The following is a 22,476-nucleotide window of genomic DNA, read 5'->3' on the forward strand; positions in this document are numbered from 1 at the left end:
TGGAGATGGGAGCTCTGTTGGGATGGAGACGGGAGCTCTGTTGGGATGGAGACGGGAGCTCCGTTGGGATGGAGATGGGAGCTCTGTTGGGATGGAGATGGGAGCTCTGTTGGGATGGAGACGGAGCTTGTTGGGATGGAGACGGGAGCTCTGTTGGGATGGAGATGGGAGCTCTGTTGGGATGGAGATGGGAGCTCTGTTGGGATGGAGATGGGAGCTCTGTTGGGATGGAGATGGGTTGGGATGGAGATGGGAGTGTTGGGATGGAGATGGGGTTGGGATGGAGACGGGAGCTCTGTTGGGATGGAGATGGGAGTTGTTGGGATGGAGATGGGGTTTGGGATGGAGATGGGGCTCTGTTGGGATGGAGACGGGAGCTCTGCTGGGATGGAGATGGGAGCTCTGTTGGGATGGAGATGGGAGCTCTGTTGGGATGGAGATGGGAGCTCTGTTGGGATGGAGATGGGAGCTCTGTTGGGATGGAGATGGGAGCTCTGTTGGGATGGAGATGGGAGCTCTGTTGGGATGGAGATGGGAGTTGTTGGGATGGAGATGGGGCTGTTGGGATGGAGACGGGAGCTCTGTTGGGATGGAGATGGGAGCTCTGTTGGGATGGAGATGGGAGCTCCGTTGGGATGGAGATGGGAGCTCCTCTTGGCCTCCCCCACCTCCAGCACTTCCCAACCCCACACGGACCCACGGACGCGGTTACAGATCCCAACCCCATCCCAGTGCATCCCAGTGGCCGCAGAGGCTGCGTCCCCCATTCCCTGCTGTAACCCCCCCCCCAAGCCCCAGTGTCACACCAATAACAAACGGGATTGCAGAGCAGTGCCCTCTATTCCCGTTATTCCCGGTATTCCCGAAGGGGCAGCCCCGTGTCCCAGCTCCCGCCGCGGCCCCGCCGCCGTTCCGCCCCCCCCCGGCTCCTCTCCGTTGCCGCTGCTCTCGGAGCCGCTTCCGGCCCCGCTCCGCTCCATTGCCGCTGCTCTCCCCGGTAACAGCGTAGTGGGACGGGGCTGGGGCGGGGGGAGCCCGGGGCAGGCCCGGTTCTGCCCCCGGGGCAGGCCCGGTTCCGCCTCCGGAGCGGCGGGGACGCAGCGGGGCCCTAGGCCGGAGCAGGCCGCTGGGCCGGGCCTGGCGCTGAGGCCTAACGGGGCCTCGGGGCGGGGCCCGGAGCTCGGGGCGGGGGAATGGGGCTGAGGGGGGGGGTGGCCACGGTCTATGGGGTGGTACCGGGGGGGCCGGGGTCTGGGGTGGGGGGGGGTTGGGGTCTGGTTAAGGGGTCCTGGGGGTCTGCGGGGGGGGTCCTGGGGGCCTGTTATGGGATCTGGTTTGGGGTCCAAGGGGCCTGGTTTGGGGTCACAGGGGCTTTTTATGGGGTCCCAGGGATCTGGTTGTGGGTCTCAGGGGTCAGGTTGGGGGTCCTAGGGGTGTGGTTTGGGGTCCAAGGGGCCTGGTTTGGGGTCCAGGGGCCTGGTTTGGGGTCCCAGGGGTCTGGTTTGGGGTCCCAGGGGCCTGGTTTGGGGTCCCAGGGGCCTGGTTTGGGGTCCCAGGGGCTTTTTATGGGGTCAAAGGGGCCTGGTTTGGGGTCCCAGGGGTCTGGTTTGGGGTTCCAGGGGTCAGATTTGGGGTCCAGGGGCCTGGTTTGGAGTCCCAGGGGTCTGGTTTGGGGTCCTAGGGGCCTGGTTGGGGATCCCAGGGGTCTGTTTGGGGTCCCAGGGTCCCGCTTGGGGTCCCAGGGACTTTTTATGGGGTCCCAGGGGCCTGTTATGGGGTCCAGGGACCTGATTTGGGGTCCTGGGGGTCTGACTGAGGGTTCTCTGGGTCTGGTTGGGGGTCGCAGGGACCCGTTTGGGGGTCTTGGGGGTCTGACTGGGGCCCATGGGGGTCTGAGGATCTGCCCAGGGGGGGCTCCTGGAGGTCCCTGGGGTCTGACTGAGGGTTTGGGGGGGGGGGGGCTCTAATTGTGGGTCCCAGGGCTGTGTCCCCAAGGAGCGCCCCATTCCCTGTCCCCACGGCGATGGGGCCCAAGGAGCCCCCCAACTTCTCATGGGTGTCCATGGGGCGGCTGGCGGGGTTGGCCATGCCGCGGGAGCCGGCGCACTACGAGTTCCTGCTGCGCCAGGGCGTGCGGCACTTGGTGTCCTTGACGGAGCGGGACCCCCCGCACCACGGCGCCTACCCCGGCATCCGCCTGCACCGGCTCCGCGTGCCCGACTTCACCGCCCCGACGCCGGCGCAGATCCGGACCTTCCTGCGCCTGCTGGAGGTGGCCAATGCCCGCGGGGAGGTAACGGTGGGGACAGCGCGGGGGGCACCGGAGGCAGCGCCGGAGGCTGACGGTGCGGTGCCGGCACGCAGGCGGTGGCCGTGCACTGCATGCTGGGGCACGGCCGCACCGGCACCATGCTGGCGTGCTACCTGGCGGAGGAGCGGCAACTGGAAGGTGCCGAGGCCATCCGGGAGATCCGGCGCCTGCGGCCCGGTTCCATCGAGACGAGGGAGCAGGAGGAAGCCGTGATCCGGTTCTGCCAGTGCCGTGGGTAGGTGCTGCCGGCCCCGAGCTGCGGTACCCAGCACCCGGTGGTGCTCCAATGGGATCTTCCCCATCACAGCACCAGGGAGGACGATGTGGAGCCGGGAGCAGCCACCACCGGAGACAGCGGCTCCCAGTGATGGAAGGGCCTTTCCCAGTTGCAATGCCTCCTCCTGCATTAAAGGACTCTCCTGTGGCTCCTCTCCAGGTCTGTCCATGTGGAATCAGCGGCTCTGCCAGGATCCCTGCCCAGCACCGGCATCACCACAGGGGCCATGGCAGGCCATTGATGCTTAAAGGGTAGCTTAGGTGGAATTTAGGCATCTCCATCCCAAAGTCCAATCCTGGAAATCTCCTCTCAGCTGCTCCTAACCTTGGTGCCATTTAAATCCCAAGTGTGTCACCGGCCCCGTGCCTCGGGCACGCAGCACATGGCCGGGTACACCAGCACCAGCACCGGGGCTGCTGGAGGGCACCGGGACCCCCATATAAGTGCCTTGAAACACCCAAACATCACCACCTCCCTGCAGGAAGCCGAGTTCCATGGGCGATGCCGTGGCTCTGATGGGCTGTGCCACCACCGCACTGGGATGTGGGGATGGATGGGGGGAGCTCGGCTCTGCCTGGCCCCATTCCCTGCGGAACAAGGGGCTGTGGGGAGGTCCCAGTAGAGCACAGGGGGACAATGGGGATGATGGGGATGATGGGGACGAGGGGCCAGCACCGTGCCCTAAGCCCGCAGCAGCCGCTGGGCTCACATGGGCCCGGGAGAGGCCGGAAAGCAGCTTAAGCGCAGAATTATTTCCTTTAACTCCTCTTACTTTAGCGCTGTCCTCAAGAGTCTCCAGGCTCAGGGGGCCAGGCCAGGCCGGGCCAGGGGGCACCCGGGACCCCCCAGCCCTAGGGAACAGGGAGGGAGGTCGGGATGGGGGCTCTGCCCCATCCCCTCCGGCCCCATGCTCTGGTGCTGCCACACACGGCCTGAGCATGGAGCTCGATGCCAGCTCCTCAGTGGCACCAGGGGGGGGGTCCCCTCCCAGTCAGCCCCAGTGCTGGGAGGGCACCCAGAGCCCCCGGCCTGGCGGGCAGCCCAGCTCCGGCTCAGCGCGGCGCGGGGGGGACACGGCTCCGGTGGCCGTCCCTGTGCCAGGGACTTGTTTAGGATGGGATTAGAGCGGGGGCATGGCAGCGCGCACGGGGTGCCCTGGGCCCCTACACGTGTGCGGCCGGGCACGGCACGGCACGGTACATCATGGCTCTGCATGGTGTTATATGGTGCAGCATGGCAGGGAAGGGCTTGGTATGCACGGCGTGGTGTGGTGTGGTACAGCAGGAAAGGCTCAGCACAGCATGGCAAAGAATGGCACAGCTTGGCATGGCACACAGGGCATGATAACGCAGCGTGGCATGGCTTGGCATGGTGTGGAACGGCAGGAAAGGGCTTGGCATGGCACAGCGTGGAATGGCAAGGCTTGGCTTGAGCGTGGCACAGCACGGCATTGCTTAGCATGGTGCCATGCAGTGCAGTGGGTAAGAGCTAGGTATGGCTTGGCTTGGCTTGGAATGGCATAGCACGGCCTGGAATAGCCTGGCATGGCTTGGGGTAGCCTGGCACAGCCCGCCCCTCTGCCCAGGGTCTCCGCCGTAGCCGCCGGTGCCCCTCCGAGCGCTGCCCATGTGCCCCCCTTGGCCGAACTACATCTCCCAGCAGCCCCCGCGGCTCCCACCTCCCCGCCCCGCCATTGGCTGCTTCGGGGGGCGCCAGGCTCAGGACTCCCGATTGGCTGTCGCCGTGGCAACGGGCGCGGGGGGAGGCGTGGCTTAGGGCGGCCCCTCCCGGCGCCGCGGGTTTGTTTGCGGCGGCGGCCGGAGCACGGGGAGAACCGAGCAGGGCCGAGGGGAGCCGAGCGGATCCGAACCGAGCTCAGCGGGGGCCGAACGGAGCCGAGCGGGGCCGGGCATGAGGAGCGGCGGGCGGCGGGACCGGCAGCGCCCCCCGCCCGGGGCCGGTTCTTCGCGGGGAGCCCGGTGGAGCCTCCGGTGAGCGGCTGCCGGCCCCCGGCGACCCGCGGGGACCTGGGCTATGCGGTGGTGGCTGCGCGCCGCCGTCCTCAGCCTCATCGCCGGCGCCGACGGTAAGAGACCGGCACCGGGACCGGCACCGAGACCGGGGGGGGGGGCAGCGCACGTGGTTCCGCTGCCGGGGCTCACCCCTCGCCTTGTCCCCGCAGGCACCGGGCAGAACGAGCCCCGGTCCGTGGTGGGGCGGGTCGGGCAGAGCACGGTGCTGAGCTGCGGCCTCCCGGGAGCCCTCGAGAACCGGCCCCCGCTTTACGTGATCGAGTGGGTCCGGTTCGGCTTCGTCCTCCCCATCTTCATCAAGTTCGGGCTCTACTCCCCCCGCGTGGACCCGGAGTACGTGGGTAAGTCCCGGAGGGGAGGGGGTGGTTGTGGGGTCCCCATCTTTGGGGCTGCTGCTGCCTTTGGACCCCATCACGATGCTGCCTCCGGCTCCGGGATGTATTGGGGTGACCAGCGGGGTCCCCACTGCAGAGCAGGGACCCCTCGGGGCACAGCAGCCCCGGGGATGCCCGGAGCAGGGGGCTGTGGGTACCGGGATGCAGGGTGGGAGCAGCTCCATGGGCAGGTCCCATCACCTCCTGCTTGGCAACCCCAAACCGTCCCGGCTCTCCCGTCCGGTTTGTTGTGCTGGGCACGGTGGGATGCTGCCGCCGGAAGGCTGATCCTGGGAATGGGATTTTGGTAAAGGAACTAAATGGGAGTAAAGCTGCTCCGGGGCAGGGCTGCGCGGCGTGGGAGGGGGATCTGCTCCTGGATATACTGGGATATACCGGGTATTTACAGCAGAGCGGTGGCAGAGCTTGAGGGATCCCTGTGAGCATGGAGGTGAAGGCAAAGAGCATCCCTTGAGGACTGGGAAGGGCTGCACCGACCTCCTGTGCATGGGGAGGGCTGGATGGTGCCCGCTTGGGAGCCTTTAATCCCAAATCACTGCGGTTCCAGCCAGCCATGGGCAGAGGAGATGGATTTTGGGGTCTCTCCCCCTTTGCTCCTGTGCTGGCTCCGTGGGACCCGTGGTGGTGGCAGTGAGCACAAGGCACTGGTTTTACCGGATACCTGGGCTAGGCTGCTGATACCTGAGCCTGGCACCGGGGCCCCTCGGCTGCAGGAGCTCCGGTTACCGACACAGCCCGCATGGGGGAAGGGGCTGGTGGCTGTAATGAGGCCGAGCTGGTGGCAGGGGGGCTGCCGGCTGTCACCATGGCATCGGGGCGGCTTGTTCCCAATCCCCTGCAGGGCTGGGAAGGGATGGATGGATGGGGGGGGGGGGCAGCCCCTGCTTTCCCCCACTGTGACCCTCAAGGAGCGATTGGGAGCACCAATTGAGCTGCCACCATCCCCGTGAGAGCCTTGGGGTCGCTCGGGGGACCGGATGCTCCTTGTCCCCGTTTATCCGCATCCATCGGACTCCCCATCCCGGTGGCCGCAGCCCCCTTTGTGTCCCTCTGAATGACGGTTGCCAGGCGCTGGGGGATGGTTTTGTTATCGCAGGGGGGTGGAAGAGGAGGAGGAGGAGGGGGCTGGGGCCGGCTCAGGGGGGATTAGAGGGGGCTGGGGCACATCCCATGGGCCCTTCCAAAGGGATCTTTGTTCCGGAGCCGGCAGCTGCGGGCAGGGATGGGGATTCCTGGTGCTTCCCAGCGTTCACACGGGAACCCCCTCATCCCACTGGGATTGTGCTGCTGCTCCTGGGTGAGGGTTTCCTGGGGCCTTGCTTTGTGCTGGGAGCGAGGGATGGCACCAGCAGCACCCAGACCTCGTGCTGTGGGGCTGGACTGGAGCTGCCCATGGGGAGGAGCAGGACCCAGTGGGAGACGTGGCCTGAGGGAGCCACTGGGATGGGTTCACATGGGTTTGGGTTCACACGTTCAGTGATCCCATGTGTGATGATCCCGTGTGCGATGTTCCCGTGTGTGATGTTCCCGTGTGTGATCCCATGTGTGATGATCCCGTGTTTGATCCCGTGCCCAAACCAGCCCGCCCGGCTCTCCTCCTCCTCCTTGCCATGCTCATTGGGCAGGGTTCAGCCTCCCATAGCCCAGCCTGGGCTCTGGTGGCTCCTGGAACAACCAATGGCACCAAACTGGGTTGAGCCAACAGCGGGATTCAGCAGAACTCCCTTTGGGAAGCTCTGGGATGTCACTGGGAAGCTCTGGGATGTCACTGGGAAGCTCTGGGATGTCACTGGGACGCTCTGGGATGGCAGCAGGAGCATCACGGGCACAAAGAGCAACGGCCCGCAGGGCACTATCTGCACCTCCCCAGCCCGGAGCCATGGTCTGGGTTGGGGTCACACAGCCCTGGGGGTGCTGGGGGCTGCTCCTGCACCCCAACTGCAGCTGAGCCAATTGCCCGCTGCCGCCTGAGCCGATTAGGGCTCTGATAATAGCGCAGGGGATTAGAGCTGCGCTCCTCCTCCTCCTCATCACAGGGGCTGTGTGGGCCCCATGGCCAGGGAGAACCCCCCCTCTTATTGCCACCACCGCATCCCCTAAGGGGTCTGTGGTGCTCATCCCTGCGCCAGGCTGGGGGCACCGGTGATGGGAGGGGGTCCCCAATGGTTCCATCCTGGGGTGGGCAAAGCCATGGCTGGGTCCTCTCCCTGGAGCTCTAAACCGCTGCCATTCCCGGGCGCCGGCAGCACCAGGAGGACCCTATGGGGCACTGGGTGCCAATGGGGGGGTGGTCTCTCCGTGCCCCCCAGGTCGTGTGCGGATCGAGGAAGGCGCCTCGCTGCGCATCGACCTCCTGCGCGCCGAGGACCAGGGCTGGTACGAGTGCCGCGTGCTCTTCCTCGACCGGCACAGCACCGACGCCGACTTCCAGAACGGCACCTGGGTCCACCTCACCGTCACCGGTAACCGGGAGATCCCACCCCCCCCCCGACCCCGCATCCGGGGCTTGCATGGGTCAGGGGCTGGATTTGGCTTTGGTTTTGGCTTTGCAGCTCCCCCCACGTTCCTGGAGACCCCCCCGGCGCTGGTGGAGGTGCGGGACCGGGATGCGCTGAGCCTGACCTGCACGGCCATCGGCAACCCCCAGCCCGTTGTCAGCTGGAAGAGGAGCGACCTCCCCGTCCGGAGCGGGGCCACGGTGCAGGTTTGGGCACGATCCCCATTGTAATCCCATTGGGGGGGGCAAAGGGATACCCACAGCACCATGTTCCTATCACCAGGTGAGGAACGGGACGCTGAGCATCGCCGCGGTGGAGCGCGCCAGTGCGGGCGCCTACACGTGCCATGCATCCAGCAAGGAGGGCACCATCACCCACACCACCCGTGTGCTCGTGCAGGGTAAGAGCTGAGCCCACCCCGGTTGGGTTTGGGGTCGGTGCTTTGGGTGTGATGGGGCTTTGAGAGCAGTTGGGGCTACCCTGTATATGCAGCCCTCTGTGCCATGCCCAGGGCCGCCCATCATCGTGGTGCCACCCCAGAACATCACCGTCAACGTCTCCCAAGATGCTTTCCTGGCGTGCCAGGCGGAGGCGTACCCAGGAAACCTCACCTACACCTGGTTCCAGGGCAGCACCAACGTCTTCCACCTCAGGTACCCTTGGGGCTGGCACCGAGGGGCTTGGAGCTGAATGTGTTGGGGACCTCGCTCATCTCCTCCCCATCCCCTGCAGCCACCTCCAGGCCCGGGTCCGTGTCCTGGTGGATGGGAGCCTCCTGCTCCAGCAAACGACCCCGGATGATGCTGGGAAGTACACCTGCACCCCCAGCAACGGGCTCTGGAAGCCGCCTTCCGCCTCGGCCTTCATCACGGTGCTGTGTAAGAGCCCTCAGGAGCCCCAGGCTGTCACCAGCCACCACGGGGACCCCGGCTCCTGCTGCCCTCCCGCAGGTCCTGGTACCCCCCCTTTGTCCGCACAGATCCAGCGCAGGTGACCACAATGCTCCCGGAGACCCACTTACCCAAAGGGATGCAGGGAGTGATCCGCTGCCCATCCCGAGCCAACCCCCCGCTGCTCTCCGTCAGCTGGACCAGGGATGGGCGCCCGCTGGAGCTGGACAAGGTACCACCACCACTGCCCCCATCCCAATTCCCACCCCTTGGAGCCGCTCATCCTCACCCCACATCCCGCCTCTTCCCAGCTCCCCGGCTGGTCCATGCGACCCGATGGCTCCATCGTCATCGCGACGGGGAACGACGATGCTCTGGGGCTGTACACCTGTACCCCCTACAACAGCTACGGCACCGCCGGCACCTCCCGGCCCACCCGGGTCCTGCTGAAGGTGAGCCCAAGCTGCTCCCCCCCTGCCCCATGTGATGGGTGCCTCCGTGCACCCACACTGGTGCATCCCGGTCCTCCAGGACCCCCCTGCCTTCACGGTGCGCCCCAAGGAGGAATACTTCCAGGAGGTGGGCCGGGAGCTGGTGATCCCCTGTGCAGCCCATGGTGATCCCTCACCCACCATCACTTGGATGAAGGTAGGAGCTGCTGCTCTAGGGAACCTGCCAAGACCTCCTGGGTGATGGATGCTGCTTTTGGCCTCTGGGGCATCACTGCCTGCAATCCATGTCCCTGCATCTAGTATCATTGAATCCATGTCCCTGCATCCAATATCATTGCGTGCATGTCCCTGCAATCCATGTCCCTGCATCCAGTATCATTGCACCCCTGTCCCTGCATCCAGTATCATTGCATCCATGTCCCTGCAATCCATGTCCCTGCATCCAATATCATTGCGTCCATGTCCCTGCATCCAGTGTCATTGCATCCATGTCCCTGCATCCAGTATCATTACGTCCATGTCCCTGCATCCAGTATCATTGCATCCATGTCCCTGCATCCAGTATCATTGCACCCCTGTCCCTGCATCCAGTATCATTGCATCCAAGTCCCTGCATCCAGTATCATTGCATCCATGTCCCTGCATCCAGTATCATTGCATCCATGTCCCTGCATTCAATATCATTGCATCCATGTCCCTGCATCCAATATCATTGCATCCATGTCCCTGCATCCAATATCATTGCATCCGTGTCCCTGCATCCAGTATCATTGCGTCCATGTCCCTGCATCCAGTATCATTGCGTCCATATCCCTGCATCCAGTATCATTGCATCCATGTCCCTGCATCCAGTATCATTGCACCCCTGTCCCTGCATCCAGTATCATTGCATCCAAGTCCCTGCATCCAGTATCATTGCATCCATGTCCCTGCAATCCATGTCCCTGCATCCATGTCCCTGCCTCCAGTATCATTGCGCCCCTGTCCCTGCATCCAGTATCATTGCATCCATGTCCCTGCATCCATCTCCCTGCAGGAGAAGGGGCTCAGGGCCCTTTCCCTGGGTTGCCCTCAGGGGCCCAACCTACCCCTCAGCTTCTAGAGCCGCCCCCATGCTGGTGATGGCCACCATGAGCCCCTCACTGCTCTGCCCCACAGGTTGGCAGCGCAGGGAAGAGCTGGGGCAGTGCCCGGGTGGATGGGAACAGCAGCCTCGTGTTCCAGCCCCTGGGCAAGGAGCAGCACGGCCTCTGGGAGTGCGCGGCCACCAGCGCCGTGGCCACCGTCACCGCCGTCACCTCCGTCCATGTACTGGGTGAGTGCCTGGTGCTGGGGTATCCCCAAGCATCCCCCCCCATCCCTGTGTGCCGCATCCCTGCTCCCCCCCATCGCAGGTACCAGCCCTCACGCTGTCACCAACGTCTCCGTGCTCCCTCTCCCGCTGGCTGCCAACGTCACCTGGGAGCCCGGCTTTGATGGAGGCTACTTCCAGCGGTTCAGCGTCTGGTACACGCCGCTGTGAGTGCCCATGGGCAGAGCCTCTGCCCATTGCTGCCTGCCCCACACCACCCCTGTGCTCATGGGCCCCACATCCCTGCAGGGTGAAGCACCCCCCCCGCGCTCATCACGACTGGCTGGCGCTGTCGGTGCCGGCGGGGGCTCAGCATCTCTTGGTGGAGAACCTGCAGCCGGATACGAGTTACCAGTTCAGCGTCCTGGCCCAGAACAAGCTGGGCAGCGGCCCCTTCAGCCAGATCGTCACCTCCATGCCCAGGGGTGAGAGGGGGCTCCCCAAAACACCCCCTATAGAGCCCTGGACCACCCCTCCACACTGCTCCTGTATCCCAGCATCCCCATTCTCCGCAGGCGTCCCAGTGACCACAGTGCCTCCGGAGCCACCGGCCGTGACCGTGCCCGTGCTCCTGTCCCCACCGCGGGCGCTGAGCGCCAACGCCACGGCACGGGGGGTGCTGCTGCGGTGGGAGCCGCCGGCGCGGCGCTCCACGGCGCTCAGCGGGTACGCGCTGGAGCTGCGGCAGGACCGCGGCGCTTGGGAAGTGCTGGATCGCTCCATCCCCAGCACGAAGACCCAGGTCCTGGTGCCGGGACTCATCAAGGTGGGGATGGCACCGGGCGCTCCTGCAGGTGGGGTATCTGGAGAGCCACGTGGATGGTGCCAGCGCGGCTCCTGCCCCTCTGCTCCCCATAGGACGCCTTCTATGAGTTCCGACTGGTGGCCTTTGCTGGCAGCTACATCAGCGATCCCAGTAACACGGTGAACGTCTCCACAGCAGGTAAGGCCGGGGGACAGAGCCCAGAGGGGTCCAGGATTGTTCCCAGCAGACACTGCCTCTGGCTGGCCCTAAAGCATCCCCCAGAGCCAGCGCTGGGTGCTCACCCATCTCTAGACATGGACCAGGTTGCCTTGAGAGCTCCATGCGGAGCATCCCTGCTCCTGGTACCCAGCATGGACACAGAGCCGAGGCTTTGCTGCTGTCCCTGCGGTGATGGGTGCCTGTTCCATGGGTACCCACCCCGGTGCCGCTGTGTCCCATTGGCGCAGGCATGGAGGTGTATCCGTCCCGCACGCAGCTGCCCGGGCTCCTGCCGCAGCCGGTGCTGGCCGGGGTCATCGGTGGGATCTGCTTCCTCAGCGTCGCCGTCATCTTCAGCACCGTGGCCGCCTGCATCATGAACCGGCGCCGCGCCGCACGCAGCCGCAAGCGCAGGCAGGGTAGGAACCGGGGCCAGGACCCAGTGGTCCAGGTTGGGGGGGGGGTGGGGGTGTCTCATTGGGGCCGTTTCCTCCTCATCGCTTTTGCCTTGTGTGATCCCCTTGTGTTCTCATGGCCTTCCAGATCCACCACTCGTCTTCTCCCCCAGCAAGAAGCTCCCACCTCCACAGTAAGTCACATCCCATCACTGCATCCCCATCGTGTCCCATCACTGCATCCCCATCGTGTCCCATCACTGCATCCCCATCGTGTCCCATCACTGCATCCCCATCGTGTCCCATCGCTGCATCCCCATCGTGTCCCATCGCTGCATCCCCATCGTGTCCCATCGCTGCATCCCCATCGTGTCCCATCGCTGCATCCCCATCGTGTCCCATCGCTGCATCCCCATCGTGTCCCATCGCCGCATCCCCATCGTGTCCCATCACCGCATCCCCATCGTGTCCCATCGCCGCATCCCCATCGTGTCCCATCGCTGCATCCCCATCGTGTCCCATCACCGCATCCCCATCGTGTCCCATCACCGCATCCCCATCGTGTCCCATCACCGCATCCCCATCGTGTCCCATCACCGCATCCCCATCGTGTCCCATCACCGCATCCCCATCGTGTCCCATCACCGCATCCCCATCGTGTCCCATCACCGCATCCCCATCGTGTCCCATCACCGCATCCCCATTGTGTCCCATCACCGCATCCCCATCGTGTCCCATCACTGCATCCCCATCGTGTCCCATCACTGCATCCCCATCGTGTCCCATCACTGCATCCCCATCGTGTCCCATCACTGCATCCCCATCGTATCCCATCACTGCATCCCCATCGTGTCCCATCACTTCATCCCCATTGTGTCCCATCACTGCATCCCTATCGTGTCCCTGCTGCTCCCCATCACTCACTCACCGCAGTTTGGGGCTGTGGGGTTGGGATGCTCTGGGGTCCAGCTCCCCCCTCCCTGGGTGTTTTGGGTGAAGGAAGGATCAGAAAGCCCAGGAGCAGGTATTTAGTGCCAGGGAATGGCACAGGCTCTCCCAGGGGGCACCCGGCCAAGCCTGGAGCTGAGCCATGGGCACTGCAGCGGCTCCTTTCTCCCTTCCAGCAATTCTCATGGCTCTGGTAGCCCCGACAGCACCGTGAAGCTGAAGCTGCAGCCATCTCCCTACCGGAGCCTGCACCGGACGCTGCTGTGGGGCGAGAAGGCCGGGACCAGCCTGGGCCTGAGCATCGCTGGCTCCCGGTACAGCGCAGGCGATGGCAGCACCGGGGAGCACGTGCCCCTGGAGCGGATCCGGCGCGGCCCTGACGGCCGCTTTGTGGTGGAACCGGAGCCCCCGGTGCCGCAGCCTGAGCCCTGCCTGCAGCTGCCCCAGGAGGAGGAAGAGGAGGAGGAGGAGGAGGATGAAGAGGAGGAGCCCATCTGGCACAAGGGGGTCTCTCTGCGCCCCCGGCCCATGGGGCAGCTCCCCCGGAGCTCCTGGACCAGCCGCCGGGGCCGGTACTTTGGCTACGGCAGCAGCAGCAGCAGCCCCGTGTGCGGCTCCGCCGCTGCCTTGTGCATCATCGACGTGAGCCCCGTGGCCTCCGCCACCACTTTGCCTTACGGCCCCACCGAGGCGCCGCGCTCCAACCCCGGCAGCGCCCTATGGGACTCGCTGCCCCTCGAGGGCTCCCCACGGCCGCCCCCCCCCCCCAGCCCCCCTGTGCCCCCCAGCCCGCAGCCCCCGGCCCGCAGCAGCATCCTCCAGTTCCTGAGCCTGCCCTTCTTCAAGGAGATGTGCGTTGACGGCGAGGAGCCGCCGGAGCCCAGCACCGCCGCACCGGAGCCCCCCACCGGGACCCCACCGGGCTCCCCACAACGCGTGGGGCGGACGCTGTGCCCGGACTGCATTGACCCATGTGCCAAAGCCACCACGTTCCTGGAGCCCCCCAACCCGCCCCTTGGTCCTGCCAAGGCATCGCTGCCCGGCACCGCGGCCTGGCCCGGCAGCACCAGGACTGAGGCCGTGCCTGCGGGCAGCACCGCGCAGCCCGGTTGGGTACCACCGGGCAAGGCACCGGATGCGCCGGCGCTGGAGAAGCTGGCACGGGGCAGCCTGACGAGCCAAAGCAGCGGCCGTGGCAGCGCCTCCTTCCTGCGCCCACCATCCCTGGGGGGCAACGGCCCCAGCACCCCCCCGGGCTGGAGCGGAGCCGCTGCTGCGGTGAGGATGGATCCGGCTCTCGGCAGCGCTGGGAAGAGGTGAGCCAGGGGCAGGCCACTGGGATGAGCCATGGCTTGTCCATGGGGTGAAACCTATGGCACAGGAGCATCGCGGCCCCCCCTGCTCCATCCCCGCAGGAGGAACACGTCCGTGGATGAGAACTACGAATGGGATGCGGAGTTCGCGCTGGAATCCGACATCCTGGAAGCGCTGCAGCTCTACCGAGGGGGGACCACCCCGGCCCGGCCCGGCTCCACCATCGCCCTGCGCGACCTGGAGCGGCAAAGTGAGTGTGAGCAGGGGGGGTGATGGTGGCGGTACCCATGGGGCTCCCATCACCCCGGGGTGCTGATGGTGTCTGTGTCGTGTGTGTGTCCCCCCCCTCCTGCAGAGCCCGGTGGTGCCGGCTCCTCCCCGGTGAGCTCGGTGTCGGCGGAGGCGTTGGCGGCCGGCGCTGGCACCGTGTCCCGACGGCGCAGGGATGGGGTCCGGCAGCGGCCGCAGGAGCAGCGCCCGGGCACCCATGGGTGCTGCGGTGAGCGCCTGGAGCTGGCCACGCTGCTGTAGGGGACCCCCATGGAGGGTTAAGGGGGGGGGGAATAAAGAGGTGTGAATGTAGCACTCAGTGTGTGGGGTGGAGGAACAGAGACACAGAGCCCCCCCCCACGGCACCCCATAGCACCCAGTACCCCCGTGGCACCCAGACCTTCCCCGAGACCCCCCGACCTCCTCAGGGCACCCAGAGCCCCCCCCAAGGGCATCCATAGCCCCCAACCTACCCCCTCCTGGTGCCGCTTGCATCCCCATCACGCTGCATCCCCCCCCTTCATCCCCCCCCCGGGGGTCTCTCATCCGGTGCCCCCCCTCATCGCGTTCCCCCCCTCGCTTCGGTGCCCCCCCCCTTCCCATCCCTATTCCCTGCGGGCGGGGCGGGGCTGTCTCGCCTCGTTCCCTTATATGGCCATGCCACGGGGGGGGCGGAGCCCCGGAGGGAATGACGTCACCCCTAGCCCTTTGGGGGTGTTCCGGGGGTCCCCTCGCTGGGCTGGGCCCCGGGGTCACCCCGGGTCATCGCGGGGGTCCCGTCCGCGCACAGCCCCATCCGGGTCCTGTGTGACCCCCCCCATCGGGTCACCCCCCCAAATGACGTCATCATCCCCACCTCATCTCCCCCTCATCCTGCTCTGTGTGCCCCCCACGTCCCCTGCTCGTGGGGTGTGTGTGTGTGTGCCCAGCGTCCTGCCCCCTGTGTCACCCCCCTCGTGTCCCCCCCATCCTGTCACCTCCATCCTGCACCCCCATGTTCCGTGACCTCCACCCAGGGAACCCTCCGGGACACCCCTAAAACCCCACAACACGGGGCAGGGGGGTGTTTATAGGTTCATTCCCCATCCCACACCGTGGCACCCATGGGTGCAGGAGGGGCACTGACTATGGGGGGACCATACACTGGTTCCCACTGTGATGGAGCCCTCAGGAGCAGCCCCGGGGGGGGTCCCGGGTGCATTTTGGGCTCTGTGGGGTGGATTTTGGGGCTCTGAGGTTGGATTTTGGGTGCCGGGGGGGGGGGGTGGATTTTGGGCCCCGGGGGTGTGGGTGCGGGGCCACCGCTGCGCTGGCGCTGCCACCGGCTCCGGAGGCGGCCGCTGGCTCCGGGCCCGGCGTCTGTTTGGTTGTTTTGGTCGCGGCTTCCCTTGGAGACGGCGCTTGAGCAACAACCGCGGCCCTGCCCCTGTGCGGGGACACGGGGGCACCGCGGGGCCGGGGGCAACGGCAGAGCCAGAGCCCGAGCCCGAGCCCAGCCCCGACGGCGCGGCCGCCCCGGCCCCACCGAGCCCCGATGTCCCCGCACAGCCCCCGGCCGCCAGGGCCCCCCAGTGCCCCCCAACCCCTCGTGTTCCTCGTCCCCACCAAACCCCCCCCTGTCCCTCGGCCTCCCCAGCTGCTTTGTCCCCCTCTCCCCCGCAGTCCCCCTGTCCCCATCAAGACCCCTGATGTCCTCCAACACCGTGGCCACCAGGACCACCCTTTCCCCCCATCAAAAGCCCCGTGGTCCCTTGACCGCGCTGCCCACCCTGTCCCTGCCTCCTCGGTCTCCTCGTTCCCATCCAAACCCCAATGGCCCCGCTCAGCCCCACCGAGCCCCCGATGTCCCCTGACCACGGTGACCACCGCGTCCCCACTTTGTGCCCCCCCCCCCCACCACCAAATCCCGGCCCTCCCGAGCCCCCTCCCCACCGGGCGGGGCTGCCCCGGTCCCGGCCGCGGATCCGCCCCGGGAACGGGCGGTCCCGGCCGCCCCCGGCCGCGCTGACATCAGCCGTGAAAAGGGCGCGGGCAGCGGCATCCGGCATCTGCCGACCGGGGACCGCGGGAGCCGCGCCGCAGGTAGGGACCGGCACCGGGCACCGGGCACCGGGCATCGACACCGGGCACCGGCACCGGGCAGCGCCCGCGCAGGTGGCGTCGGAAGCCGGGATGGGAACGGGGATGGGCACCGGGAGGGCACCGGTAGCGCTGCCCTAAACCCGCCCCCCCCCGCGCTGCCAGCGGGGCCCAGAGCGGGACCGCTCCCCCCCCCCCCCTCCTCCGCTCCCGCCCCGCGGGGGTAACGGCTCCGGGCAGCGCCGGGACACGCGGCCGCGCCCGCGGAACGGGACCGGGTGCGGCTTCCGGCCCCGGCGCCGCTGCCCCCGGGGGCTGCGGACACCGCGGCGTGGCCCGGGCCGCTGGGGACCAGAAACCGATGCCGCTGGGGGGGGTTCCCGGTGCCCGCCGGGGTCCCCTCCCCGCTGTCTCTGCGGGTCCCCGATGGAACCCGGTGCCCACTGGGGTCCCCTCCCCATTGCGCTGGGGCTCTATGGGGTCCCCATGGTGGTTGTGCCCCGGCAGGGATGGGCGCTGCTCCCCACACCCTTGGGGTCCCCCCCAACGGGCGAGCCCTGACCGGGCTCCGGCTGCCCCGGTCCCGGTTCCTCTTTGTTTCCCGGCCGCTTTGGCCCCTGTCCGGGCACTCCCCACGCACCCTTGAAGTGGCTCCATCCCCATAGGGGCTGCCCAGGCCCCACGGCAGCGTCGGGGGGGCCACGGGGTAACCGCGATACCGGAGCTCCACAGCGGCTTCGCTCGGCCACCGCGGGGAGCTCCGGGTTGAGGCTCCCACCAAACGCGGTCCCGCGGGTGCTCCCGGTGTCAGGGACCCCAAAACCGGGTGTGTGATGGGGTCCAAATGGAGCCGGGTCCCTCCCATGTGGCTGTTGCTGGCTGGGCACCGGGGCTGGCACCCACAGTGTGTGCTCCCATCCGGGACCCCCGAACGCCAGGATGCGGGATGGGATGCGGGAGGTGGTGGGAACCACTGATGGCACCGGCTCCGGTGGCCCCACGGCAAAGATCCGGGTCCGCCGGCCCCGTGCTGCCGGTGCCAGTCCCGGATGTGGCACCGGGCCCAAGCAAACGGGGCAGCTCCTCAAACAAGCTGTGACCGGTGCCTGCCAAGCCTGCGGGGCTGAGCCGTGGTGATGGATGCTCAGAGCAGGATCCACGCCCGGAGCACGGTGGGGTGGGCACGGAGCAGGAAGCGGGCAGGGCCTGGCATGGGTGATAAAGCTCCATGATGGACACCGAGCCATTGGTGGTCACCATCACCCTGTGCCACCGATGGGGCTGACTTTGGGGTCCGGTCCCTACAGACCTCCCCCTGCCCCGCTGTCACCATGGCAAACCGGGGCCCATCCTATGGGCTGAGCCGGGAGGTGCAGCAGAAGATCGACCGCCAGTACGACCCCGAGCTGGAGCAGATCCTGGTGCGGTGGATCCTGGCGCAGTGCGGCAGTGACGTGGCGCAGCCGGCACCGGGTAGGGACGGCTTCCAGCAGTGGCTCAAGGATGGCACCGTGAGTACCCAGGCGCTGGGCATGGTGGGGGGGGGCACCGTGGTGCTGGTTGTCACCGGTGTCCCCTCGCCCATAGGTGCTGTGCCGGCTCATCAACAGCCTGCACCCACGCGGGCAGGGCCCCGTGGCCAAGGTGCAGGCGTCGGCCATGGCCTTCAAGCAGATGGAGCAGATCTCGCAGTTCCTGCAAGCGGCCGAGCGCTACGGCATCGCCGCCATCGACATCTTCCAGACCGTGGACCTCTGGGAGGGTGAGCGCTGGGATGGGGATGGGGATGAGGGTGGCAATGGGATGGGAAAACAATGGGGATGAGGATAGGGATAAGAATGGGGATGAGGATGGAAAGGAGACAAGAACGGGGATGGGATAAGAATTTGGATGAGGTTAGGGTTGAGGGTGGGAATGGGAACTGGGATAAGGACAGAATGAGGATGGAGATGGAGCTGGGGATGAGGATGGAAATGGGGATGGGGTTGAGGGTGGGAATGGGGAAGAGGATGGGATTGGGATAAGGATGGGAATGATGATGGGGTTGGGAACGGAGGGTAGGGATGGAGATAGGGAAGGAAATGGGGATAGGGTTGAGGGTGGGAATGGGGATGAGGATGGGATAGGGATAAGGATGGGAATGATGATGGGGATGGGAATGGGGTTGGGAATGGAGGGTAGGGACGGAGATAGGGAAGGAAATGGGGATGGGGTTGAGGGTGGGAATGGGGATGAGGATGGGATAGGGATAAGGACAGGAATGATGACAGTGATGGGAATGGGGTTGGGAATGGAGATGGGCATGAGGATAGGGCTGGAAACAGGGAAGGAAATGGGGATGAGGATGAGGACGAAGCCAAGCCTGGCCACGCCCTTGCAGGGAAGAACATGGCATGCGTGCAGAGGACCCTGATGAACCTGGGCAGCCTGGCGGTGGCCAAGGGCGATGGGCTCTTCGTGGGAGACCCCAACTGGTTCCCCAAGTAGGTGCTGGGTGCTTGGGGGGTGCTGCAGGACCCAGAGGGGGGGTCGGGGGTCCTGACACCGCTGTGCCCGCAGGAAGTCGCAGGAGAACCGGCGCGTCTTCTCCGAGGACAAGCTGAAGGAGGGGCAGAACGTGATCGGGCTGCAGATGGGCACCAACCGCGGCTCCTCGCAGGCCGGCATGACGGGCTATGGCATGCCCCGGCAGATCCTCTGAGCATCCCCCCCACACCGGACCCCAAACTGCCTATGCTCCCCCCCCCAATACACTCCACTGTGGACCAGCCGGGTGCCCCCACCCTGGCCCCCCCCCCCCTCCTTCGGGATTCCAGGACCAAAAATTGTTTTTATATTATTATTATTTGGCTGGTGCCGCTGCACCCGCCCACCCCCCCCGCCCCCCCAGTTCCACAAGTGCCTTTGGGGGTCACAGTGCCCCCCCCCGCCGCTTTTGTGTTGGGGGGGCACCCCCCTGCACCTCAATAAACGGCTCCTCTTGTTTCCAGGCTGGATGATTGTGATGCGGAAGGGGCTCGGGAAGGGGAGACCCTCATGGGGGGGGGGGGAAGGAGCCCAGCGGGGGGGGGGGGGCACTAGGACCCGGCGGCGTCGCCGTGCAGCATGGCGGCAGCCAGGTCACGTGGAGGGACGGGTGAGGCTAACAATGAGGGGCGGGGTTAGCGGGGAGGGGCGGGGCTGGCGCTGCTCACTCTCTGCCGGGGAGGGGGGGATTTAAGGGGTGGTTGTGGTGATGGGAGGGGGTTGAAGGGGGGTGTGAGCGTTGAAGGGGTGTCGTGGGTGGGGGGAACACCTCGTGTGCGTGCGCAGGGCGGTGTCTGCCTGTGCACGGGCGCCTACACACAACAACACACACCCACACACAAACATCCCCCCCCGGACACGGAGTGCGCTCTTCCGCCGCCCAGTACGCACGCTCACTAATGCCCCGCGGTTGCCAGGTAACGGGGTGGGGAAGAGGCGCGTTGCCGCGGCGACTGTTAGAGGAGCTCAAGCGGAGCGGGATTATGAGCGCGGCCTCGGTCGGTACCACCGGTACCAATCCCGGTACCAATCCCGATACCAATCCCGGTACCAACCACCCCCCGGTACCAACCACCCCCCGGTGCCCTCTCCCCACAGCCCAGCAGCATGCTGGCGCCCCGTGGCCGGTACTGCAGGAAGGTGCAGAGTTCCGCAGCAGAGGATGAGCTGCTGTTCGGGAAGAAGCAGGTAAGAGCCCCGGGATACGGGGAAGGGGGGGGGGCACCACCGGCTGCTTGCCCCCAAACACACACACAGGGCAGGGCCTCATCCTGCCCCGCTCACCGCATCCCCTCTGTAATCCCTGTTCCCAAAGCTCCCGGGTAAGGGATGCGGCTGCAGCCCCTGGAATTCTGCTGTGGGAGCCCTCTGGAAAGCATGGGATCCCCGCTGCCTCCCAGGAGCATCCCAAGCCCCGTCCTCGCCCCCTTTCCTGGTTGTTGCTCAGTGAGAGACAGGAGGCTCAGGGGTAAAAGGAGAGGAGCTGGGCTCAGCTCCGCAGTCCTAGCACATGCGATGTAAGGGTTTAGTTTGCTGATGGCACCAAGCTGTGGGGTTCGGTTGATCCGCTGCAGGGAAGGAATGGGATCCAGAGGGACCTTGACACGCTGGTGAGGTGGGCTGATGCCAACCTCATGGAGTTTAACCATGCCAAGGGCAAGGTCCTACACCTGGGTGGGAGCAATCCCAGGCACAGCTACAGGCTGGGCAGAGAAGAGATTCAGAGCAGCCCAAGGAGAAGGACTTGGGGGTGCTGGTCCATGAGAAACTGAACATGAGCAGGGTTCAGTGTGCGCTTGCAGCCCAGAAACCAACCGTATCCTGGGCTGCATCAAAAGGAGCGTGAGCAGCAGTCATGGAGGTGATCCTGCCCCTTTATTCTGCTCTGGTGAGACCTCACCTGGAGCACTGTGTGCAGTTCTGGTGTCCTCAACATCAAAAGGCCATGGAGCTGTTGGAACAAGTCCAGAGGAGGCCACGAGGATGCTCAGGGGCTGGAGCAGCTCCTGTATGGAGCCAGGCTGAGAAAGTTGGGGCTGTTCAGCCTGGAGAAGAGAAGCTGCGTGGAGACCTCAGAGCAGCTTCCAGTGTCTGAAGGGGGCCTATAGGGATGCTGGGGAGGGACTCTTCATTAGGGACTGTAGTGACAGGACAAGGGGTAATGGGTTCAAACTGAAACAGGGGAAGTTTAGATTGGATCTAAGGAAGAAGTTCTTTAGTGTGAGGATGATGAGGCACTGGAATGGGTTGCCCAGGGAATGCTCCATCCCTGGCCGTGTTCAAGGCCAGGTTGGACGAAGCCTTGGGTGCCCTGGTTTAGAGCGAGGTGTCCCTGCCCATGGCAGGGGGTTGTAACTGGATGATCTTAAGGTCCTTTCCAACCCTCACTATTCTATGAACACCCTTGGAGCAAGGGCTGGAAGCTTCCAGAGCAGCTCCTGGCCAGCATTCCATAGCCTTTCATCAGGGAGCTATGAGATTGGTCCCTTTGGAGAGTCTCTGACCTCTTGGCTGGGTGCCCTGGGCTGAGATAAACAGAGCCCAGCTCCTTCCTCCCACACTTGGAGAAGGGGGGAAAGCTCCCTCCCCGCAGCAGGACCCGGGTGCGCAGGGACAAGGACGATGGAGTTTGGTTTGTGTCCTCCCCCCTGCCCCGTTATCACCTCTATGGGTGCTCCCGCTGGGGTTTATGGCTGCGGCTCTCCCCACCCTGCACAGGATGCAAGGTCCAAGGTTTGCCCTGTCTCACACTGGGAAAACATCCCCAGTTCTCACTCCAAGAGAGGCGTTGAGGAGCTGGAGCGGGGCCAGAGAAGGGCAATGGGGCCGGAGCAGGGCGTGGAGCACAAGTGATGGGGAAGGGCTGAGGGACCTGGGGGGTTCCGATGGCTCAGGGGGGACCTGATGGCTGCCTCAAGTGCCTGCCAGGAGGATGGAGCCAGGAGGGGGCTCCCAAGGAACAAGGGATGGGACAAGAGGAACCGGCCTCAAGCTGCACCAGGGCAGGGTTAGATGGAGCTGAGGAACAATTCCTGCCCCAGAGGGTGCTTGGGCATTGGAACAGGCTGCCCAGGGCAGGGCTGCAGCTCACACCCCCTCAGTGCCATGGGGCAGCGGTGGGAATGGTTGCGCTCGGTGCTTGTCCCTATTTGTGCCTTGAATTTCCTCTTTCTGGGCCTTATTGCCTGGAACAAATCTGTCCAGAGAGGCTTTGCCAACCCCCCTTTGGCTTTCCAGAGCAGAGGAAGGAAGCATGGAATGGAGATTACCTCCGCTCCCAACTGCAGCTTGGGAGCGTTCCCAGCCACCAAGCCCTGGGCAGGTTTATGATCAACCCTTATCTCCGAGGCCTTCGAGGCAGCCTGATTAATCCCTGCCATTAATGCAGGCCTTGTCCAAGGAGCTCTCCTGGCTCCAGGGACAGCGGGCGGCCCCGTTATCGCTGTTTGCACGGGTGTTCCAGGGCCAAACCCTTTGGTTCAACACCTCCTGCTTGGGGCCCGTGGGTGAGCGATGGAGACAGAGGTGAAGATGCAGGGGAGAGCTCAGAGCAGCTCCAGTGCCTAAAGGGGCTGCAGGGAACCTGGAGAGGGGCTTGGGACAAGGGATGCAGGGACAGGGCAAGGGGAATGGCTTGAACCTGCCCGAGGGGAGACTGAGCTGAGCTCTGAGGCAGAAGCTCTTCCCTGTGAGGGTGGTAGGACACTGGGATGGGTTGAATGGAGAAGCTGTGGCTGCCCCATCCCTCGCAGTGCTCAAGGCTTGGAGCTTGG

At 65.6% G+C, this 22,476-nt stretch overlaps 3 protein-coding genes across 3 annotated transcripts; all 3 read left to right on the forward strand.

Moving 5' to 3' along the window:
- Window positions 1–981: 981 nt before the first annotated feature.
- DUSP23 (dual specificity phosphatase 23) lies at window positions 982–2,566 on the forward strand. The gene is made up of 3 exons (XM_061357513.1): window positions 982–997; window positions 1,981–2,293; window positions 2,365–2,566. The coding sequence occupies exons 2-3, from the start codon at window positions 2,024–2,026 to the stop codon at window positions 2,548–2,550; spliced, it is 456 nt and encodes a 151-aa protein (XP_061213497.1). The 5' UTR covers window positions 982–997; window positions 1,981–2,023; the 3' UTR covers window positions 2,551–2,566.
- A 1,918-nt stretch (window positions 2,567–4,484) lies between these two features.
- IGSF9 (immunoglobulin superfamily member 9) lies at window positions 4,485–14,139 on the forward strand. Its single transcript, XM_061357495.1, has 19 exons — window positions 4,485–4,674; window positions 4,771–4,962; window positions 7,326–7,478; window positions 7,569–7,720; window positions 7,797–7,914; window positions 8,026–8,167; window positions 8,247–8,392; window positions 8,494–8,636; window positions 8,716–8,856; window positions 8,936–9,052; window positions 10,015–10,171; window positions 10,251–10,374; window positions 10,457–10,632; window positions 10,723–10,973; window positions 11,066–11,150; window positions 11,420–11,590; window positions 11,715–11,760; window positions 12,691–13,830; window positions 13,930–14,139. Exons 1-19 carry the CDS (start codon window positions 4,623–4,625, stop codon window positions 14,099–14,101), a joined length of 3,678 nt encoding a protein of 1,225 aa, XP_061213479.1. The 5' UTR covers window positions 4,485–4,622; the 3' UTR covers window positions 14,102–14,139.
- A 2,973-nt stretch (window positions 14,140–17,112) lies between these two features.
- TAGLN2 (transgelin 2) lies at window positions 17,113–19,167 on the forward strand. The gene is made up of 4 exons (XM_061357497.1): window positions 17,113–17,688; window positions 17,765–17,939; window positions 18,558–18,660; window positions 18,737–19,167. The coding sequence occupies exons 1-4, from the start codon at window positions 17,509–17,511 to the stop codon at window positions 18,876–18,878; spliced, it is 600 nt and encodes a 199-aa protein (XP_061213481.1). The 5' UTR covers window positions 17,113–17,508; the 3' UTR covers window positions 18,879–19,167.
- The last annotated feature ends 3,309 nt before the right edge of the window (window positions 19,168–22,476 follow it).

This window comes from Neopsephotus bourkii, unplaced genomic scaffold (genome assembly GCF_033783945.1).
Source record: "Neopsephotus bourkii isolate Nb327-2 ecotype Australia unplaced genomic scaffold, CSIRO-AGI_Nbou_v1 NB_904, whole genome shotgun sequence".
In the NCBI taxonomy this organism is placed as follows: domain Eukaryota; kingdom Metazoa; phylum Chordata; class Aves; order Psittaciformes; family Psittacidae; genus Neopsephotus; species Neopsephotus bourkii.